Here is a 23,621-nt window from a genome sequence, read left to right on the forward strand (position 1 = left end):
ATATATATATATATATATATATATATATATATATATATATATATATATATATATATATATATATATATATATATTTTTTTTTTTTTTTTTTTTTTTTTTTTTTTTTTTTTTTTTTTTATATATACCCACTCACTTTTACCGGTCCCACACATTCGCTTTTCCCGTTCGAGTGCCATGCCAGAGCTTCACGTGCTCACATTACGCCGGGCGTGTGAACCCCCATTCTGTGAGTGTGTCGTAGCGGCAGCTATTTTTAGATTTGTCCCACGCGCCACCCGCCCGCCTGCCTGCCTGTGCTCCTCGCCTCTCCCTCCTCCTCCCTCCGCTTGGGCAAGCCGAGCGGTAAGGTTGCGCAGTGTGTGTCTTTGTTGCGTTATCACTGACGTCATATGACGTATCGGACTGTGATTGGCCATGCATCCCTACCCCCCTCTGCTGCTAGCTGTAATTGGCTTAAAGTATTATGACGTGTCCACCCGGGGGAGGGAGGGAGGGAGGAAAGACGACGCTTGACCTAGCCGCGGCAGTTTCATCCCTCAAGGCCACACAGTGTAATCGTGCATCCATTGTTCAGTAAAATGGCTTCCGCCGGACCACCACCCCCAGAGAGAAACCTTTCCTTACCTGGACCCAGCGGCACTAAGCCAAAGAAGACACGACGTTCCTTAAGCTACGAGGTGAAGTATACCATCATCCATGAGTTGGAGATAGGAACAAGGCAGGTTGATTTGGCGCGCCAGCATGGTGTGAATGAATCTACGATTCGAACAATAAAGAAGGATTCAGCCAAGATAAAGGAGCACATGAAGATCACAAAGTCTACAGGTGCTTCTATGATCAAGTATTTTCACAACCAGGTGCTTCTCAAGACAGAAAAATTACTTGTGAGGTACTTGGTGCGTCAGGCGCGACGGAACATGGCGGTCGGCACGCGCTCTGTTAAGGACTACGCACGTGAACTGTACATGGCAGTGGCACGAAAGATGGGAATTACAGAGCCCAAACCCTTTAATGCTTCCTCTGGGTGGTTACAGAGGTTTAAGATCCGGAACAAGATCACCAATATAAACATCGGTGGTGAAGAAGCGAGTGCTGACCGTGCTGCGGCTAGGGAATTTCCTCCGTTTTTACGTGAGATTATGGAGGAAGGACAGTACAGTGACGACCAGATGTTTAACATGGACGAATCTAGTCATTTCTGGAAAAAGCTACTTTCCAAGTCCTTCGTTGTGAAGAATGCCAGCAGGATTCGGGGCCGGAAGATGCAGAAGGAACACATCACCGTCCTGTTTACCACCAATGCCTCCGGTACCTGTAAGATCAAGTTCCTGAACGACTACACCAACACCAGGGAAGAGTTGCGTAACCTGAGTGACACCACCACCGATAGCAAGAGCGAAGAAGATGAGGATCAACAGTTGGCACAGCAAAAAATACTGTTCAAACAATTCTGGAGAGTATTTAACATCAAGAAAGCTGTGGACTTCTTGGTGGAGTCATGGGATCAGCTGTCTATTGCTACAATTCGTCACGCATGGAGACATGTGTTGCATGGAATACCAGGTGAGAGGAGGAGTCAATCTGTGACTGGTGAGGTTCAGACTGTTGCAGTAGCAGTGGACCTTGCCAGAGAAGCTGCGCAGACTGTTACAGTTCCAGGCTTCTCCGAGACCACCAACGACGACATCCTGGAGGTGATCAGAGATCCTGAAGTGACTGCCGACGAGATGTTGGAAGAAGATCACGTCAGTGAAGAGGAGGAAGAAGGTGCGTCATTCTCCGAAGAACACAGTTTAACTCAGTGATATTAAGGGTGCCATGGAGTGTGCAGAGAAAATGAAGTCCTTCCTTTCCCGCGACAATGACGATGACCGCTATGAAGTCTTCCATACCCGGCTGGTGCAGGCTATGGAGCCGTACATCACGGTGTATCAAGACAACATAAACACCAGCCGTCAAAAAAGCATAACCGAGTTCTTCGCCCGCAACCCACCACAGCCAGCCCAAGCCAGTGATAGTGACAGTGAAGATGACTTTGAGGGATTTGTCAGGGAAGCCCTGACAACTGTAAGTGACAGTGATGGTGATTCACCTAGTAATGGTGATTCACCTGAGGGCCAGTAATCTGCCCTCTGCCTCGGAACCAGCCTCCATCCCCGTATGCCGACCCATCTCTTCTACTAACGTAAGTGTTCCACATAACTTTTAGTTTTTCTAACCTAACCTTTATTTTTCCTATGTTAACCTTTATTTTTCCTAACCTAACCTCTTCTATATTACTTGTTTTTTCATACCATCATAAAGTTAAGATAAAATTTTTACTACAACATAGTTGTGTGTTGTCAAAAAGTGGAGTTTGGGGGTCGGCCCGGACTCCATTTCAATTAATCCCATATGTTATGTTATTCACTTTACGCGTTCCTCACTTTCCGCAGGACCCTGCGGGTTACATTAACCGCGTAAAGTGAGGGTTAACTGTATATGTAACCGGTCGGAATTTACTGGACCTTTAATTTCTCACTTGACTTGGGGTTTATTAAAGCTTATTAGATGGTAATTGCAGTGGAAGCGCCCCTTTGAGAAAAATCCCGAACCAGCACAAGAACACTTAAATCTACTAAACAAAATGAATTGTCCATGACCCGTGGAAGGATAGCGTCTGTGACTGGGATGAATGACACACACTGTAAAATTTACACTTATATTCCCTCCAACACTACAAACACAATCAATAATGGTACACCAATATGCGCACCTCTTAACCTGAACTTAAAACACTACTCTGGGGAATAAAAGTTATACATGATGTTGAAATTATTAGAAACTCAGGCAATGCCTCATTAGAGAACAATAAGTTTAAAGTATTAAGAAATGTTGCTTGCACACATGAAACAGGCCTTAAGGGCTTTCAACAAAATAATATCCAGCACTGAGAAAATGGTATTAAAAAAACAAGAAATTAATAACTCTACAATGAATAGGCCTTAAGGGCACTCAACAAAATTATATCACCCCAACAGGTGCACACTTCCTAACCTAACTTAACCACTACTCTGGGGAACAAAGGTTATACCTGAGATCGGAATTATAGAGAAAAATTAGATGCATTAAAGGAATTAAATCACAGTATCACTCTGGTTCCACTTAGTGACACAAACATTCAAAAAGCAATATTATCAAAATCATTTAGGAACTATTACTACACACGTCAAGATAATATCAGTTACTGAAAAATGGTATTAACTACACACAAAAATATTGTCACTATTATTGAGATGTTACTGGGTCCACCAATACCCGTGAACCATGCTCCACCCAACTCAACATACACCCGTAATAAGGGAGATAAAATGTTCCTCTAGGTATCCCCTAGACTCCTGGTCTCAGTGTGTGACCATTTATTTACTCAGATAGCCTCAGTGTACTCTCAGTGCGTCCATGGGCGGGAAGAGAGAACGCCCGCAGGTGACCATGGCCAGTAGGTAATACTTCTAGCTGACCGAGGGCACGTGGTGTTGTGCACCCACGTGGTAAGAACTGATCACCCAATGCTGATGCTGGTCCCGTGTCGTTTTAGTTGTCGGGAGTACTCATTCACTCAAGAGATCCTTTGCTACCCCGCTAACCAGTGACAAGCCTACACTGATCGTTCCAATGGCGACAATCGCCAATCCTCAATCATCAACGGCAGTCAATCTCTCGCAGTCAAGTGGGTTCTGACGGAAACCCTGAAATTGACTCACTGTTAGCTCTTAATAACTTTATCACTGCCCTATCTAACTCCTATCTGAGATCGAATGAGACTTACTTGTTATACTGCAATAGCGCAACACAGGTGACTAGACCACGTGACTATTTCTGTGGACAGACACGCAGGGATGTCCTGTAGGTCCGATCGCTTTCACGTGACTGAGGACCAGCCAGCCTCGCGCCTCTCCAAGGCGCTAGCTTAGGCCTAGTGACATATTTTCTGCCTAACAAATAACTTTCTTGGGACACCCGTAACATTATTCAGACTGGTAAACGATCTATAATAATTTCAAATTCAATAATAGTCCCTTAACTTCATGAATCGCATCATTATTAATTCGGTAAACTACATTCAATATCCTATAGGCCTAGTTCCACAAACTCTCGCACGTAGCGGGAGCACGGTCTTCCCTCAGACGACCATGAACTCAGCATCGCCAATGGTGCGGCGTTTGAAATTACAGTGAAGTTTCTGAATATTACATTACTATTGATAGTAGAAACATCATAGAATCCAGTCTTATTAAACATACCGAAGCATTCAACATGAATTTGAGTAACGGCATGTACAAGCGGGACAATTTTGTAATTAAGAAGATTTGTAATCAGGTGAGAAGATTGGGTCACCCGACCATCTGACCTGACCACCAACCGTTGTGTGCTATTTAAAGATTAGTAGGGTCATTACCTAATACCTGACCATTGTGGACCTGGTCTCACCCTCCTCTGTATATATACACCTTGGTTTGCATTTCTCTTTAGTCTGTACTCACCCCTGAAGAGTGTGAATTACACGAAAGCGCTTGGGAACTTCGTGTTTTCTTCTTTCCTTGTGGTTATCAGCATATACCTAGATCACGCGCATATATATATATATATATATATATATATATATATATATATATATATATATATATATATATATATATATATATATATATATATATATATATATATATATATATATATATATATATATATATATATATATATATATATATATATATATATATATATATATATATATATATATATATATATATATATATATATATATATATATATATATATATATATATATATATATATATATATATATATATATATATATATATATATATATATATATATATATATATATATATATATATATATATATATATATATATATATACACACACACACACAGTATAGACTCCATTTACGCGATGAATTGAACCCGTGGAGGTGCGCGTAAAACCAGAAGCGCATAAATGAAATAACAGAACATATGGGATTAATTTAAATAGAGACTGGGCCGAACCCCAAACTACACTTTTTCCGACACAATTGTACGTTGTAGTAAAAATTACATCTTAATTTTATGATGGTATGCACACACAATTAATCTTTAAGAGAAATACAGTCGCTGGTTAATGTCTATTCAAATAATGGACTCAACTCCCCCCCCCCCTCTTCCCACGCTCGCTGGCTCTCCTTCCCTGAGTAATGTTTGGGTGAAAAGACTAGGTTTTTAGGTTTAGTAATAAATAATACCTCACACTATGTTTAGGATAATATAATTGACATTGCTGGATTCCTTGCAAGACTGCGAATAATTTCAATATAAACGTCATATATTTTGCACAAAATATAAAAAATTTTCTCTCTAATAAAATTCTTGAATTAGATCTAAAATTTGTATGTCTACTGCAAATTTTAGGTTGTTTATATTCAAATTAATCACTATCCTATAAGAATTCCAGCCATGTAAATTATATTCTGGCCGGGTAATTTCTATGAATTTTATGAGCTAAAAACAAATATCTTCAGTAAATAAACAAATTATACTTCACCCAGACACTATCTGTCAATGAAAATACCCCACCTCCCACTCCCCCTTTCTTCCCACGCTGGCTGGCTCTCCTCCCTCCCTGAGAAATGTTTGGGTGAAAAACTAGGTTTTTAGGTTTAGTAATAAATAATAACTCAGACTATGTTTAGGATAATATAATTGACATTGCTGGATTCCTTGCAAGACTGCGAATAATTTGAATACAGTAATAACTCGCTTTATGCGTTTCTACATTTACATGGTACCCTGCCAGAACCGGCATTCTCACTTTACGTGGTGCATCTACTCATATACGCGGGTGAAGTATAATTTTTTATTTAGCTCATAAAATTCATACAAATTACCCGGCCAGAATATAATTTACATTGCTGGAATTCTTACAATATGATGATCATTTTGAATATAAACATCATGGATTTTGCATTAGACATACAAATTTTAGATCTAATGTAATAATTTTGTTTACACAGAGCAAATATGTTATCTTTTGTGCAAAATATATGACGTGTATATTCAAAATACAGTATTACCCCGCCTAACGCGGTTTCACTTAGCGAGTTTTACCGTATACGCGGTGCCTCGCCAGAGCTGAACTTTCACTTAACGCGGGTTTTTTCCACGTATACGCGGTGAGTGTCCAGCTCGAGAGCTATTTTTAGATTTGCCCCACCTGTCACCCTGCCTGACTGCCTGTTTTAGCTCATAAAATTCATACAAATTACCCGGCCAGAATATAATTTACATTGCTGGAATTCTTACAATATGATGATCATTTTGAATATAAACATCATAGATTTTGCATTAGACATACAAATTTTAGATATAATGTTCACTCTGAGTAAATATGTTATTTTTTGTGCAAAATATATGACATTTGTATTCAAAATATTCCTGGTCTTACAAGGAATCCAGCAATGTCAATTATATTATCCTAACTTTACTTTGAGGTATTATTTATTACTAAAAAGTTAAATATTCTGGTTTTCCCACACATCTCCTTGGGACAGTTGGTGGGGGGGAGGGAGGGACCGACCGACCGACCGACCATCTGTTACCCTGTGAAGAATATAATTTTTTTTTATTAACTGAAGATATTTGTTTTAGCTCATAAAATTCATACAAATTACCCGGTCAGAATATAATTTACATTGCTGGAATTCTTATAATTTGATGATCATTTTGAATATAAACATCATATATTTTGCATTAGACATACAAATTTTAGATAAAATGTTTACTCTGAGTAAATATGTTCTCTTTTGTGCAAAATATATGACATGTATATTCAAAATATTCCTGGTCTTACAAGGAATCCAGCAATGTCGATTGTATTATCCTAACTTTAGTTTGAGGTATTATTTATTAAAATTTAGTGGTTTTCCCCCAAAAATTTCTCAGAGAGGGAAGAGCCAGCAGTGTAGTGTGAGAAGAGGGGGAAGGAGTTGAGTCCATTATTTGAATGGACATTAACTTGGCGACTGTATTTCTCTATTTCTCTTAAGTATTAATTGTGTGCATGTACCATCATAAAATTAAGATGTTATTTTTACTACAACATAGGTATTGTGTCGGAAAAAGTGGAGTTTGGGGGTCGGCCCAGTCTCTATTTCAATTAATCCCATATGTTCTGTTATTTCGTTTACGCGTTTCTCGATTTACGCAAACCTCCGCGGGTTCAATTGACCGCGTAAATCGGGGTATTACTGTGTAAACGTCATATATTTTGCAAAAAAGATAAAATTTTTGCTCTCTCTAATAAAATTCTTAAATTAGATCTAAAATTTGTATGTCTACTGCAAATTTTAATTTGTTTATATTCAAATTAATCACTATCTTATAAGAATTCCAGCAATGTAAATTATATTCTGGCCGGGTAATTTCTATGAATTTTATGAGCTAAAAACAAATATCTTCAGTAAATAAACAAATTATACTTCACCCAGACACAATACCTAAGTTGTAGTAAAAATAACATCTTAATTTTATCATCGTATGCACACACAATTAATATTTAAGAGAAATATCAGTAATATTAGGTTTTTTATCACTTACTCAGTAGAAGAGATGGCTGGGTACACGGGGATTGGGGTTGGTTCTGAGGCAGAGGGCAGATTATTGGCCCTCACCTGTATCACTTGTATCACCTGTATCACCACAGAGGCTTGCAGGGCCTCTTTGTCAAATCCCTCAAAGTCCATATCCTCACTATCACTGACTTAGGCTGGCTGTGGTGGGTGAAGAACTCGGTAATGTTTTGTTGACTGGGCGACCTTGTGCGCACCCTGCCCGCGCCGCTTCCCGCATAAATGATGAAATGAACCGCGTAAATAAAAATTGTCGGTCTGGCAAGGTGCCGCGTAAATGACCAAACGTGTAAACCAAATCCGCGTAAATCGAGATTATACTGTACTATCATTTTGCCCTTGCCTAAATGTCCCTACTATGTTTCAATATTCTATCATCTCATTTTATTATATCCTTTTGCTTCAGATACTAGTGTATTGCTGTAGGACAGTTATAAGATGAATAAAGCCTAGTTATGTAATGGCAAGTTATTCGAGTGGACTATTTATTGGAATTTATTCCTAAAAGTTTAATTATTTACCTATTATATAGTACATCATTAATTTATGGTAAGAATGATGTCAAAATAACAATATTTTTAAGTTGAACTGAATTCACATAAAATTCCAGGTCTATTTGTAAAATTCCCTGGCTCTTCAAGGTTTTCCAGCCCCAAATAAAATTCCCTGACTCTCCAAGGTTTTCCAGACCAGTATAAACCCTGTTTAAAGAAAATTAAATTAATAGGGCATTTCTGACCAGTTACAGGGTTGTACAAATTCCTCGTGCATATACAGCTACTACAGGTTGACTATCAAAAATCAGGCAACCTCGGGACCTGAGGAGTGCCGGATTTTCGAAAATGCCGGAAAACTGATGGTTATATTTGCTGTATAAGTTTAACAGAAAATGACTACCTGTACAGTCCTTTAAACAAAGAAAATTAAACACTTAAGTTAGGATAATATAATTGACATTGCTGGATTCCTTGTAAGACCAGGAATATTTTGAAAATAAATGTCATATATTTTGCACAAAAGATAACATATTTACTCAGAGTAAACATTGTATCTAAAATTTGTATGTCTAATGCAAAATCTATGATGTTTATATTCAAAATGATCATCAAATTGTAAGAATTCCAGCAATGTAAATTATATTCTGGCCGGGTAATTTGTATGAATTTTATGAGCTAAAACAAATATCTTCAGTTAATAAAAAAAAAAAATATTCTTCACACCGTGCCAGATGGTCGGACGGTCCCTCCCTCCCCCCCACCCCCCACCAACCCTCCCTACCAGATAAATGTGTGGGAAAACTAGACTATTTACCTTTTTAGTAATAAATAATACCTCAGACTGAAGTTAGGATTATATAATTGACATTGCTGGATTCCTTGTAAGACCAGGAATATTTTGAATATAAATGTCATATATTTTCCACAAAAGATAACATATTTACTCAGAGTAAACATTATATCTAAAATTTGTTTGTCTAATGCAAAATCTATGATGTTTATATTCAAAATGATCATCAAATTGTAAGAATTCCAGCAATGTAAATTATATTCTGGCCGGGTAATTTGTATGAATTTTATGAGGTAAAACATATATCTTCATTAAATAAACAAAGAAATATTTGAAAATGCGCTCCGAAATCCATGCCAGAAAACAGAAGGTTCCGGTTTATCGATTGCCGGATTTTTGATGGTCAACCTGTACTCGACTCATGACATACTCGACCTACGACCACCCGAACAGTCGTACCAAAATTTTGTCAAATTACGTATTTTCGAGTCCCAACGTTAGTGATTGCGCTGTGTACTGAAAAATTTTTCGTTTGTAATTCACTTTAAAACGGCTGGCAAGCTTAAAAGTGAGAGTTTTGTTGTGCTGAGAAGAAAAAGAGACACCCATTTTAGATTTTCCATGTATTATTTCAGCATTTTCGATTTACGACCAATTCAACTTACAACCTGCATTTGGTTCCCTAACCCCATCGTAAGTCGAGAAGCAGCTGTACTTTTAATTTATTATACATATTGCTTTTTGATAGTTTTTAGACATGTAAATAATTTTTGTATCATGTTTCGATACAACAATTTGCTCTGGCGCTGCCATACAACTAAAATTCTAATTTGTCTAAAATTTGTATTCAGTATTACCCCGCTTTACACGGTTTCACTTTCCGCGATTTCTCATTTACTTCTCATTTACGCGGTACCTTGCCAGAACCGGACTTTTTTTTTTTTTTTTTTAGCTCATAAAATTCATACAAATTACCCGGCCAGAATATAATTTACATTGCTGGAATTCTTACAATATGATGATCATTTTGAATATAAACATCATGGATTTTGCATTAGACATACAAATTTTAGATCTAATGTAATAATTGGTTTACACAAAGCAAATATTTTATCTTTTGTGCAAAATATATGAAGTTTACATTCAAAATATTCCCTGACCTGCAAGGAATCCAGAAATGTCAATTATATTATCCTAACTTTAGTCTGAGGTATTATTTATTACTAAAAGTTAAAATCTAGTATTTTCACCCAACATTTCTCTGGTAGGGAAGGAAGGTGGGGGGTGGGGGGGGGAGGGTTGGGACCGACCGACCCAGCTGGCGTGAGTGTGAGGAGGGGGGGAGGCAAGGTGGGGTACTTTGATTGACAGATAGTGTCGTGAAGAATATTTTTTTTTTTATTAACCTGAAGATATTTGTTTTAGCTCATAAAATTCATACAAATTACTCGACCAGAATATAATTTACATTGCTGGAATTCTTACAATATGATGATCATTTTGAATATAAACATCATGGATTTTGCATTAGACATACAAATTTTAGATCTAATGTAATAATTTGGTTTACACAAAGCAAATATTTTATCTTTTGTGCAAAATATATGAAGTTTACATTCAAAATATTCCCTGACCTGCAAGGAATCCAGAAATGTCAATTATATTATCCTAACTTTAGTCTGAGGTATTATTTATTACTAAACGTTAAAATCTAGTGTTTTCACCCAACATTTCTCAGAGAGGTAGGAGCTAGTGAGCTGGGAAGAGGGGGGGGGGGGATTTGAGTCCATTATTTGAATGGACATTAACCTGGTGACTGTATTTCTCTTAAATATTAATTGTGTGAGCATACCATCATAAAATTTAGATGTTATTTTTACTACAACATAGGTATTGTGTCGGAAAAAGTGGAGTTTGGGGGTCGGGCCAGTCTCTATTGGAATTAATCCCATATGTTCTGTTGTTCACTTTACGCGGTTTTCACTTTCCGCGGTACCCTGTGGGTTCAAATGACCGCGTAAATCGTGGTACTACTGTATAGTACTTCATGGGCCCATGCAATCAGGGCTGTGGAGTTGAAGACAAAACCTTCGACTCCGACTCCTCAAATTTTTATGCTTCCGACTCCGACTCCTTGGCCTATTTGTAACAACTATTTCTACCATCCTAATTGTAATTTGTATGTTGTAACCTGCGTAGGTAAAAAGTAAAACACCGTGGCTATACTGCTACAGCTTTATTAATGATCTGGACGATATTTAAGAACTACAAAAAGATGATAGGCTTGACTTTCAAAGTTTCAATCAAAAGAAAAATAAATTTATTAAGAATTCAAGATATTAACTAGAAAACACCATTTACATGTATATCTAAAAGTTCGATCTCAGCATATGAATTTTGTTTAAGCTCATAATCTGATGTGGATCTAAATGATGATCCTACAATTCCTTTTAAAGTAAAGTTATATATTTATGTACATTAAAGAAATGAATACCTTATTAAGGAACATGGATAAACCTTACATGATTAAGTTATTAAATTAAATTTGCCTTAATCTCACCAAAAACAGGTTGTAGCTAATTGTTTTGTAGCTGAGAGCCTCTGTGCAGTTTTCAACGAAACAAAATTTGATATAATTCAAAATTTCAAATGGTAAAGAAGAGACTATCGTCCAAAATTATAGTGCTATACAGTATTACCCCGCCTAACGCGGTTTCACTTAACGCGTTTTATCATATACGCGGTGCCTCGCCAGAGCTGAACTTTCACTTAACACGGATTTTTTCCACATATACGCGGTGAGTGTCCGGCTCGAGACGCTATTTTTAGATTTGCCCCACCCGCCACCCTGCCTGCTTTAGCTCATAAAATTCATACAAATTGCCCGGTCAGAATATAATTTACATTGCTGGAATTCTTATAATTTGGTGATCATTTTGAATATAAACATCATATATTTTGCATTAAACATACAAATTTTAGATAAAATTTTTTCTCAGAGTAACTATGTTATCTTTTGTGCAAAATATATGACATTTATATTCAAAATATTCCTGGTCTTACAAGGAATCCAGCAATGTCAATTATATTATCCTAACTTTAATCCGAGGTATTATTTAATACTAAATGTTAAAAACTCTTGAAGGGAGGATTGGTGGGGGGGAGGGTTGGGACTAACCGCGCGGTTGGAAGAGGGGGTGAGGCAAGGTGGGGTACTTTGATTGACATATAGTGTCCTGAAGATTATTTTTTTTTTTTATTAACTGAAGATATTTGTTTTAGCTCATAAAATTCATACAAATTACCCGGTCAGAATATAATTTACATTGCTGGAATTCTTATAATTTGGTGATCATTTTGAATATAAATATCATATATTTTGCATTAAACATACAAATTTTAGATAAAAATTTTTCTCTAGGTAACTATGTTATCTTTTGTGCAAAATATATGACATTTATATTCAAAATATTCCTGGTCTTACAAGGAATCCAGCAATGTCAATTGTATTATCCTAACTTTAGTTTGAGGTATTATTTATTAAAATTTAGTGGTTTTCCCCCAAAAATTTCTCAGAGAGGGAAGAGCCGGCAGTGTAGTGTGAGAGGGGGAGGGAGTTGAGTCCATTATTTGAATGGACATTAACTTGGCGACTGTATTTCTCTATTTCTCTTAAGTATTAATTGTGTGCATGTACCATCATAAAATTAAGATGTTATTTTTACTACAACATAGGTATGTGCCTTCAAAAAGTGGAGTTTGGGGGTCAGGCCGGTTTCTATTGGAATTAATCCCATATGTTCTGTTGTTCACTTAACGCGGATTTCACTTAACACGGGACCCTCTGGGTTCTATTGACCGCGTTAAGTGGGGTACAACTGTACTGTGCCTGCTACAATAAATTCATAATAATGCTTATAAAATGGAAATAAATTCTTTTAATAATTTAAGAAAATTAGTGGGATCAGTGGAATCACTGCAATGAATATGCCTGAGTTCATATATTTGTTCTTAGGAACAGAATAGCTTCAGTCGGAGTCGGAGTCTGGACAATTTTACCGACTCCGACTCCACAAGCCGAAATTTCCTCCGACTCCTCGACTCCGACTCCGACTCCACAGCCCTGCATGCAATTCAAATTTTAGAGGTTGCACTGTACTACCAGCTGGAACCTGACTGCCTTGGTTCCAGATCTTAAGGACTTTATTTGTAGGTTTGACATGTTTGGAAAACTGAGGGGTAGAGATTCACAGTACAACCAGTGTTAATCTGAAAGACTATATCTTTACCCCCTATCACCATCTTACACTTGGCTTCCTTGTGAGTGTTGTCATGTGATCTAGGTTTAGAAGACCCTGAATGAATAAAGTCAGTAGCTGACTTTGCTGAGGAAGATTCAGACTCAAATGTGTCACAGTCAGTCACATACGTTATAGACCTTATGCCCTCTCTTATTCTTTACCTCTCTATTTTGACGACAAGACTGACTTTTCTGTGATTTACTCACATTAGCAAATGATTACCGAGGCCACGTGATACACACTTTTTGCCATATGCAGGGCATTTCTCTTTTATGAGAGCATGTTTATAACCACAAAACTTTCAGTCTTTCCCTCTGTCATTCTTCTCCTTATACCCTCTGTTCTTTTGTGTTACCTTATTTACTGTGTCTGGTCTTATCTTTCTGTTCCGAGCTGTTGCATTTTCAGCTGCTTTACATATGTCGATACATTTCTCTTGTGTGAGGTCTCACACTTTAATCAGTTCAGTTTGCAAACTCGAGTCTCTAATGCCCAAGACAATATAATCCCTGACCAGTGACGGCAAGCAACTGTCACAGTAAGCACACGTTCTTACAAGAGACCTCGGATTACAGTAGAACTGATCAAAAGTTTCACCTTCAGCCTGGTTTCTGTTAAAGACAAATCTTTCATATGTCTCATTTACTTTTCCTATGGAATACTCCTCAATCTTCTCAATATCTCCTTGAAAGTTCTCTCTGACTCCTCGGTTGTGAATAGAAAACTATTGTACACTTTAAGAGTGTCATCAGCAAGCACATGCGTTAACAAAACTACTTGTACCACCTTGTCATGCTTGTCTAATTGAGAAAATACTGCTTTGTCCTTCCACCTTTGCTTGAAAACCTTCCAATTCTTGGCTATGCTTGAACCAAGTGACAGTGGTTGTGGTGGCTTGATACCAGGTACAGAAAGGGTTGAGCGACATTATGCTAGGTACTTAGCTTGAGGTTTGAGTCGTCTTCACGACAGTGCAGCGGTTATGGTAGATCGGCACAGAGATTATCACAACAGATAGGTGAACACAACAGTTACAGAAGGGAAGTGAACACATCAGTCGTCTTTGCCACATACAGGGTGCCTGGCATTCATCATTTCAGCATTCTCTCCCATAAAATAGTGGCTCAAACTTCCACTGCAGCAGTGTTTCCTCTTCTTGTCAGCACTTCTTATTCGGCCTGACAACTCTCTATCATGTACAGTATTCCACTTGTTGCCACCATGTTACGAGTCAAGCAAGCAAAGCAATGGGAATTGTAGGGTTATAATAATACATGGAGAGAGGAGTCCTTCTGTTTACTTGGTGGCCATGTGCCTCACTACAAACAGTAACAAAAGAACACCGGGATGCACAGCGTGCTTCATTTAACCTTACATTACATAACAAGTCAACTTACCTGTATCCTCTCTTCATCACGTGCAGCACCAACAACCTTCATGCCCTTGTCAACAAGAACTCTGCAGATGGCCGCCCCTATGCCAGCACTGGCCCCAGTCACCAGTGCTACACGTCCAATCCACCTTTCCATGCTGCCAAGAAACAATCAGCTACAACTTAATCTTAGACAATTTAGAGTAAATTCGGACCTTGCTATGTTTAACCCGGTAAATTCAGCTCATTACAAGTTAGTCCGAAGTTACCTTGCGCAATATCGCTAAATTCATAACATATATTGCAAGATGATTATTTATGACATTATCACACACACAAAAAGAATTACCCAGTAGTAGCTATAATAGAATATGAACAGAAAGGAACCTAACCAAACCTAAAGTAATCTAAGCCTAACCTAACAAAATTTAGCCTGAAAATAAGATAAATATCGTTAAGTTCAGACCAACCTGCTGTGGGCCGAACATAATGCTCTGAAGTTACCAAGGTCCGAAACTACGGGATACCTTACAGGCATTTGTAAGAAACCTCTTTACTTCCCTCGGTCTCGCAAACTTAAGAAAATGGTCAATTTATAGTAGAGGACAAAATTCAATATTGGATGTTTTATTATTGCTAATGATAAGTTCAGACAAAAACAAGACAATTTTCATCTATGACACTTTTGGCAGTTTATACTCATAGCCGAGATACTTGGAGTTGAAAACCCCTAAGCTACTAGAAAACCCATTATGGCATTTGTTGCCACCAACCAAATCTCATGACTTTTTTCTTTACAAAATATAGTTTAGAGAATTCAAAGACACCTTTCTTCTATGATGTTTCCCTCGCAAACGACCTAGAACCGAGATACTTAATATATAAGGGAATTTGGGTAAGGTTAGGTAGGTTTGGTTGATGCCATCAACCACGTATACTAATTAGGTAAGTTCTCCTAAACAATCAAACATACCTAACCTTACCTATATCCCCCCTCTCACCCAGACCTCCTTATACTGTATACAGCTCCTCCCCAACTTACGACCTACTCGACTTATGACCACCCGCACTTACGACCTGCCTCAATCATACCAAAATTTTGTCAAATTACGTATTTTCGAGTCCCAACTTCTGTACACAGACAAAATTTTTGTTTGTAATTCCCTTTAAAATGGCTGGCAAAGCTTAAAAGTGAGACTTTTGTGGTACTGAGAAGAAAAAGAGACACCCATTTTAGATTTTTTGTATTATTTAAGCATTTCCGACTTACGACCATTTCGACTTATGACCTGGATTTGGGTCCCGAACCCCGTCGTAAGTCGGGGAGGAGCTGTACAGGGGTATATTAAATATCTGTTTTATCTCTGTTTTAGGTTATTTGTGAGGAAAATGTCATAGAAGAAGTGTCTTAGAATTATCTAAACTATTGTTTGCAAAGAAAAATCATGAGATACAGTTGGTGGCAACAAATGCAATGAGATAAGATTTTTTTTTTAGTAGTTTTCTGATTTTCAACTCACATTAGGCAAAATGCGAGAAAAGTGTCATAGAAGAAATCATCTGTATGCCTGATCTTATGGTAAAAATTAATTTTAAGTTGAACAAGGAACTTCATATTTCTACTTTTAGGGAGAAAGAGAAAAATTTACTTTATTACGCTTCTGTGGCAAATTTATATTTTTTAGTATTTTAACCCTTTCACCGCGTCCACCAATTTCGGTAGTATTCCCCAGTAAGTGCCAAAAAAAATAAAAATTTAAATGTTTACATTGACATTTTAAAAAAAATTTTTTATTGAAAAAAGCATGAGGAGTCCATATTTAACAATTAAAAGCCATAAAGTAGTAATATCTAGACTAAATTTACGATTTTGTGGGAAAAACTTTTTTTGTGTGTTCATAATAGTGTAAGCCCTTTTTTCTAAAAAAAAAAAAACGTTTTTGTGAAACAGGGTATAGACCAGAATGCGACGTCTAGCTTTTAAGTAGAATGTCAGATTTTATTGTATTTTATTTTTTTACGGGAATTAGTCCACCCAGGCACAAGGAAGTAAACCACCTTTGGGAATATATATAGGTAAAGAATAAATTCATATATAACCATAAAAACTTGATTTTCCTTTCACATTTTACATGCCTTGCTCACTCACGTATTCCAGACATTTCTGAAAGGCAAAGGAAATCATGAAGTATAGGAAAACCCGTATAAATATGCCATGTTTGGCTCTCTAGTTATCTATGTTGCTCTATTTCCTCTTATATTATGTTTCCTTTCTCCTCTATTCATTTTGCATTACCACTTTCTAATACACTATATATCATTATTATTCTCTAAAAAAAAAAAGCTACAGTAGTATATGAATAAACAATGTCACAATTTTCCATCATGGCATATGCAAGAAATAATTTCCCTAGGGACGCGGGTCGGGTCGTGTTGCGTCTCTGTAACAACGCGTGTTCGGCATTCAGGCCTTCGTTGTTGAGCGGCAGAAATTGGACAGTGATTACATAAGATCATTAAGATCGTCTTAGTGATGTGAAAATGTAAATCGATGTAGGATTTTTAATGTCAGACGCAATTGTATTTTTGAGAACTCAATCTCCACCGAGTTGGAGGAGCAGCCCAGGTCAAGAGGCCTGCAACCACAAAATCATAACCATATGACAAAGCTTTTATTTTAATTTTGTTTTTTACGGAGATGTGGTCACGGCTGTGATAAAGGCCGACCAGGGAGTGTACTAGTACTGTGCCTTTAGTTAAATCAGTTCATACTGTCATCAGTGACTGTGGAAGAGGTTGTAAGTAACTTAAAGTGAATACAAATTGGCAAGCAAGCTGGAGAGGCACCACTGCCAGCTGAAACCAAGTCGTGTTATAGGTACCACAGAGACTTTAAATTTTATTTTGTTTGTGTGCTTTCTCAAGGACTGAAACTGTGCCTATAATACACCATTCACAGGGAGATACAGTGTACACAGTGATGGCACAAAGAGATATAGTCGTTGATGAGAACTGGAAAAAAAAGTATAAGGAAATACTAGTTGAAATAAAAAAAATTAAATAAAATCAAAAAGCTTGGCAATCCTTAAAGGCATTCTATTACTGCCCCAAAGAAAGTTTTATTTTATTTTCCTGAGTGTCTAAAGGACTGAGTGGGTGTATAAAATCCGTTATTCATAGCAAAATGCAGTGTACATAGAGATAGCACATAAATACTGACAAGAGCCGAAGTGAACTGAAAAAACGAGAAGGAAAACAAAAGACAACTCTAAAGGCAACAAGGGAGGTTAACACCAGCAGCGGACAGCTAGGTACTGATTTTTTTCTCTCTTTATTTTTAAATAGGTGTAGATTTATACACACTCTGTACCCCCCTCCCCCCCCACACACACACAACAACAACAACCATGAGTATGGTATGTGATTATTGCAAGGGGATGTCAGATGTGGAGGATACAGGCCTGAATAATACAACGTTTAGGATGATGCAAACTGCGGTAAATCATGAAGGCTGTTGCTGGTATTGCCCTGACTACGTAGTCAAGGTGAATGAGGCAATTGCAAGCCATAGGGGAATGAGCTCCCTAGGGACGAAAATAGATAAAGCTGGAGCCTTGCTGGTTGCCAAACTAGAACAAGTTGGGAAAGAGATCCTTGCTAAGACTGAGGAAGTAGACGACAGAATGGAGGTGGTTGCTAAGAAGAGTAATGCCGAGGTATTACCAGGGCCACGGGGTGGTGGCAGAGAGTAATGCAGGATCACTACAGGTTCTACAGCAGCTAGGGACACTGAAGAAGTGTGTCGAAGAAATGAAAATTAACGGACCTACTGTTAGGGGACAGGAGGAGCAACGGGAACGTTTCCAGTGCAGGAACAATGTGCAGTAAAAGGTTTTGGAGTCCCTGAGAGCCAGGCGGAGGAAACCAAGAGTAAGATAACACATAATAAGATGCAGTTTAAGAATATTTGTACAGAGATTATGAAGATGCCATCAACCCCTCAGGATGTGAGGAGGCTGGGACAAAAGTAGGGAGACAAGACTCGCCCCCTCAGGATCACACTAGTGAGTGAGGAAGAGAAATGGGAGGTCATTCGGCAGGCAAAAAACTTAGCAAGTATCGACGCATTTAGGAGTGTATTTATTCACCCAGATCGCACGGTAATGCAGAGGGAACACCACAGGAAGCTCTTGCAGGGCTTGAAGCAGAGAACGGACGAGTTGAAGAGGAGCGGGGACGGGTGTACATGCGTTGTATTCAGGGAGAGAGTGGTGGAAGCAAGTGTGCCGACACAGGGCTGGGGGACAGCAGAGAACCCTCCACCCGCTCAACCCCTCGCCAGGGAGGTGGCACCAGCTCCACCTATCAGCCGGAAGGTGGCAAGCGCCTTGTAAACAATGACATTTCTAACCACACCCTACAAAATACAGTGTACTTAGCAAATGCTGCAGCTTCTGAGAATGGGGTGGGGGTTACTACTAGGAGCAGAGACGTTACCGAGACCAAATTCTGGCTTGAATGTCATGTACACTAATAGACACGTTCCTTGATAAGAGAGAGGAGTTTGAAACACTACTGATATTGTAGGAGTTGTAGAACTGTTGTACAAGAACAAGAGAATCGCCCCCGAGTAATGCGAGTTCAGTATTGCTGGATATGACTCATTTACGAACCTTTCTCAAGAAACTTGCAAGAGGGGTGTGGTTATCTATGCTAGGTAAGACCTTAGAGCCAGCCAGGCGAGGGTGCAGGGAGAGGATGTTTTTGAAGAGTCCAAGTGGTGCAAAATTAAATTAAAGGGAGGGGACTTACTTATTGTCAGGTGTATCTACAGATCCCCAAACTGTGGCCCACTAAATCAAAGGAACTTAAGAGCCTTAATAGACAATGCGGCAATGCTCAACCCTAGCCACCTCCTTATCACGGGGGACTTTAACTATGGTGACATCGACTGGAGAAACGAGCTCATCACAAATGACTTGAATAACCCTGCTAATTTTTATGTAGAAACTCAGAGATAATTTTCTGTTCCAACATGTTAGAGACCCGACACATTACAGAGGGGAACAAACACCCAAGCCACTAGACCTCATCATAACAAACAAGGAGGGTATGGTGGCCAAACTGGAACACCTTGCCTCAGTTGGCACCAGTCACCATATAGTGTTGTCATTCAGATTTAACTGTTACCTAGTTCAAGATAAGGCCAGGCCAAGGTGCAAATATTACAAGGGAAATTATAACGGGATGAGGGAAGAGATGATGGGTATCCACTGGCCTGACTCATTAAGGCACAAGAAAGCAGACACTACGCTGAATATCATAACTAGTAAAGTGACCCATTTGACCGAAAAATATATACCCAAGACCAAACCCAGTGCCTCTAGGAATACGAGGGGATCCCTACACAACCATGCGGTGGTCGACAAAGTTAAGAAGAAAACCCAGAAATTCAAGATGTGGGTTGGGTCAAACCATGAACAGGACAGGAGGATGTAGGCAAGAGCCAGAAACCAAGCAAAGATAGAATGTAGAAGGGCTGAAAAGGAGTTCCAGAGGCTGGTTGCAAGCGAGGTCAAGTCAAACCCAAAGACGTTTTACCGCTATGCAAAGTCGAAATTAAAAACGCAAGTAGGATTATCAGACCTGAGGCTTGAAGATGGTAGTTATGCAGATTCTGACCAGGATAAAGCTGAGGCATTGAACAGCTTCTTTTCTTCGGTGTTCACAAAAGAGGATGCGATTAACCTTCCTGCGTTTGAGGACTGACGGTTCGACACAGCACTGACCCACATTCTGTTCACAGAAGAGGGTATTAGAAATAAACTGTCAAAGCTAAAGGTCCATAAGGAGTCCCGGACCTGACATGGTGCATCCTCGAGTGTTAAGAGAGTTGTGCGAGTCCTATCTTCTTGAAGGGCGATCGTCACTCCACGAACAACTGTAGACCAGTGAGCCTGACCAACATAATATGTAAAGTACTTGAGAGTATTATTAGAGATGCCGCGATGGAACATCTACAACGAAACAACCTTGTAAAGGATTGCTAACACGGTTTTATGCCGTGGCGCTCCTGCTTAACACAATTGCTCAAGGTATTGAATATTTAGACCCATATTCTGGAACGGGGTGGTAATAATAGACAATATATACCTAGATTTTGCCAAGGCTTTCGACAGTATACCCCACAAAAGGCTGAAAATCAAACTGGAAGGGTACGGAATTCGGGGAAATGTCCTAGCATGGATAGAAGACTTTCTACATGACAGCAAGCGGTGTGTGGTGATTAATGGCACGAAATCATCATCCGTACCTGTCACAAGCAGGGTACCACAGGGCAGTGTATTGGGCCTGCTGTTGTTTGTTTGTTTCATAAATGACATGCCTGACGTCACTCCTCCATACAAATGTTTCCCGATGACGCCAAGTTATTTCGGGAAATCAAGAACCAATTGGACTGTGAAGAGCTGCAGAAGGACCTCTGTGGGCTCCAAGAATGGTCAAAGAAATGGCTGCTGAGATTCAATGTCACCAAGTGTAAGAGGATGCACCTGGGGCACCAACGGTAAGGAGGCGTATCATATGTCCCAATGGGACGAAGAAACTACACTATTTGAAACTGAATGTGTATGTTGACAAGGAGCTGAAGTTTTCGTGCCATTGCGAGAAGGTAAATGAGGCAAATAAATTATTGGGTCTTAAAAGAAGGTTGTTCAGATATCTAGACGGTCCGTCCCTCATAACAATCTTCAAGAGTGAAGTGCTTCCCCATCTGGAGTACTGTCACCCCGTCTGGTCCCCGAGATATGCTAGGGACTGTCAGTTGGTTGAAAATGTTCAGAGGAGGGCCACCAGACTGGTGCCTGCACTTCGGCACCTAAGCTACCCTGAGAGATTGGAGCTCTTGAACTTGCCTAGCTTATACTAAAGAACAGCAAGGGGTGACCAGGGCCGGATTCAGGAGTGGGCAAAGTGGGCAGCTGCCCAGGGGCCTCCACATATTACAATATTTTATTTATTTGATCAGCATGCTTAAATTTATATGTGAAAGAGGGATAGCTCTTTGTGGAGATGATGAAATAATTGGATCTCCTCATAATGGAAATTACTTGGGATTACTAGAGCTTTTGGCCGAGTATGATGATTTCCTCAGGCAACACATCCAGAATCATGCTAATCGTGGCACTGGCCATACAAACTATTTGTCTTCAACCATCTGTGAAGAAATGGTCAGACTAATGGGCAATGAAGTACTGAACGAAATTATCTCACGTATAAAGCTCTCAAAATATTACTCAATTTCTCTAGATTCTACCCCTGATGAAGGCCATATTGATGAACTAACTGTGATAATTAGATACATGGAGCATGACACACCTGTTGAGAGATTTGTGAAATTCTTGCCAAATCAAGGACACAAGGCTCAAGAAATGTTTGAAAGGTTTCATGAAGTTTCTTGCAGACAATGACATTGACATTGAAAATTGCCGTGGGCAATCTTATGATAATGCAACATCTATGAGTGGGAGTTACAATGGTCTGCAAGCCAAAGTTGTAGCTGAAAATCATCATGCAATTTGGATACCCTGTGCTGGTCATTCACTAAACTTGGTTAGAAAAGCTGCAGCTGAATGTTGTCAAGAAGCTATCTCATTATTTTTTTTCTTGAGGCAATTTATGTGTTCTTCACAGCTTCTACACATCATTATGCAATTCTTAGTGATTTATTGAAAATTGTAGAATCTGGCCCGGTATCTGTGCCAAAGAGGATTTCCACAACAAGATGGTCCTGTCGAGCAGTTGCAGTGAAACCAGTTGTCCAAGGTTATCTCCCAATCCGTGAAGCACTTGCTAAAATGAGACGAGCAAAACATGTTATGAAGCCAATGATCTTCATGATAAGATGCGAAAGTTAGAAACTGCTATTAATGCTGTGTTTTGGCATGACATTCTTGGCAGAGTTGATGCAACAAGCCATGCATTGCAAGATCCTAAACTCGATTTGAACACAGCAGTAGCAATGCTGAAGTCCTTGGAATGTTTTGTACGAGAAAAAAGAGATTGCTTCCATGTTTATGAGAAGAAGGGAAGGGAAATGTCAGAAACTGGGGATTATTCACAGACACGCAAGCGTCAACGTAATGTACGACTCAATCCATTGGATTATGGACGATCAGAAGAAGCAGCCCTCTCACAGTCAGAAAAATTTCGGGTTCAGAATCTCCTTCCAGCAATTGATCAGTTCCTGAGTTCACTAGATCAACGGTTAAAGGCCTATGAGGAAACCTGTTCACTTTTCGGGTTCGTGTCTAAACTGGAGTCTATGAATTATGACGAAATTGAAGCAGCTGCAGCAAAATTGGTTGCTGAGTACAAAAATCATTTGGATCAAACACTTGGAGTTGAACTTGTGCAGTTTACAGCATTCTTCACTCAATTTCTTGAAGACGAAGATGATGAGAAAGGGAAGGCACATTACCTTTACAAGCTGTTGATAGACAAGAAAGTTGTAGATACATATTCAAATGTTGAAATAATGCTACGGATGTACTTGGTGCTCATGGTCACAAATTGTTCTGGAGAACGTCTTCAGTAAAATGAAGTTTATTAAAAACAGACTTCGTACTACAATGTGTCATGATAGGCTCAGCCACCTGGCTTTGATGAGTATCGAAAATGACATCCTCAGAGAGATTGACTTCGAAAAGTTGATCAAAAACTTTGCAGCGGCCAGGTCACGTAAAGTGCCTGGTCTGTCAATAATGGTAATGTTTATTTTCTATTTTGCAACTGATCAATGTTTGTGTTCAATATATCCATTATCCATGGTCGATGGCAGTTATTTTTATTAAATTCTTGTTTTTTCCAACATATTCATATTTTTGTTATAATTTTATCAAATTCATTAAATTGTTATTTGTTTTACTATTGGATGCAAAACTTCAATTTTATTTATAGTTGAGTTAATACTTATTCTGAATCTATCTGACCTT

At 38.7% G+C, this 23,621-nt stretch overlaps 1 protein-coding gene across 4 annotated transcripts in view; it reads right to left on the minus strand.

Annotated features, from left to right (window-relative positions):
- Positions 1 to 23,621, minus strand: part of LOC121862366 (dehydrogenase/reductase SDR family member 11-like) — an 81,233-nt gene that overhangs the window by 44,810 nt on the left and 12,802 nt on the right. For all 4 annotated transcript variants that reach the window (XM_042360613.1, XM_042360615.1, XM_042360612.1 and 1 more), the window contains exon 2: positions 14,654 to 14,786. In XM_042360613.1, the coding sequence (XP_042216547.1) occupies positions 14,654 to 14,785 (132 nt within the window). In that variant the 5' untranslated portion in view covers position 14,786. The remainder of the gene's footprint in view (positions 1 to 14,653; positions 14,787 to 23,621) is intronic.

This window comes from Homarus americanus, unplaced genomic scaffold, assembly GCF_018991925.1.
Source record: "Homarus americanus isolate GMGI-L3 unplaced genomic scaffold, GMGI_Hamer_2.0 scaffold31037, whole genome shotgun sequence".
NCBI classification, from domain to species: domain Eukaryota; kingdom Metazoa; phylum Arthropoda; class Malacostraca; order Decapoda; family Nephropidae; genus Homarus; species Homarus americanus.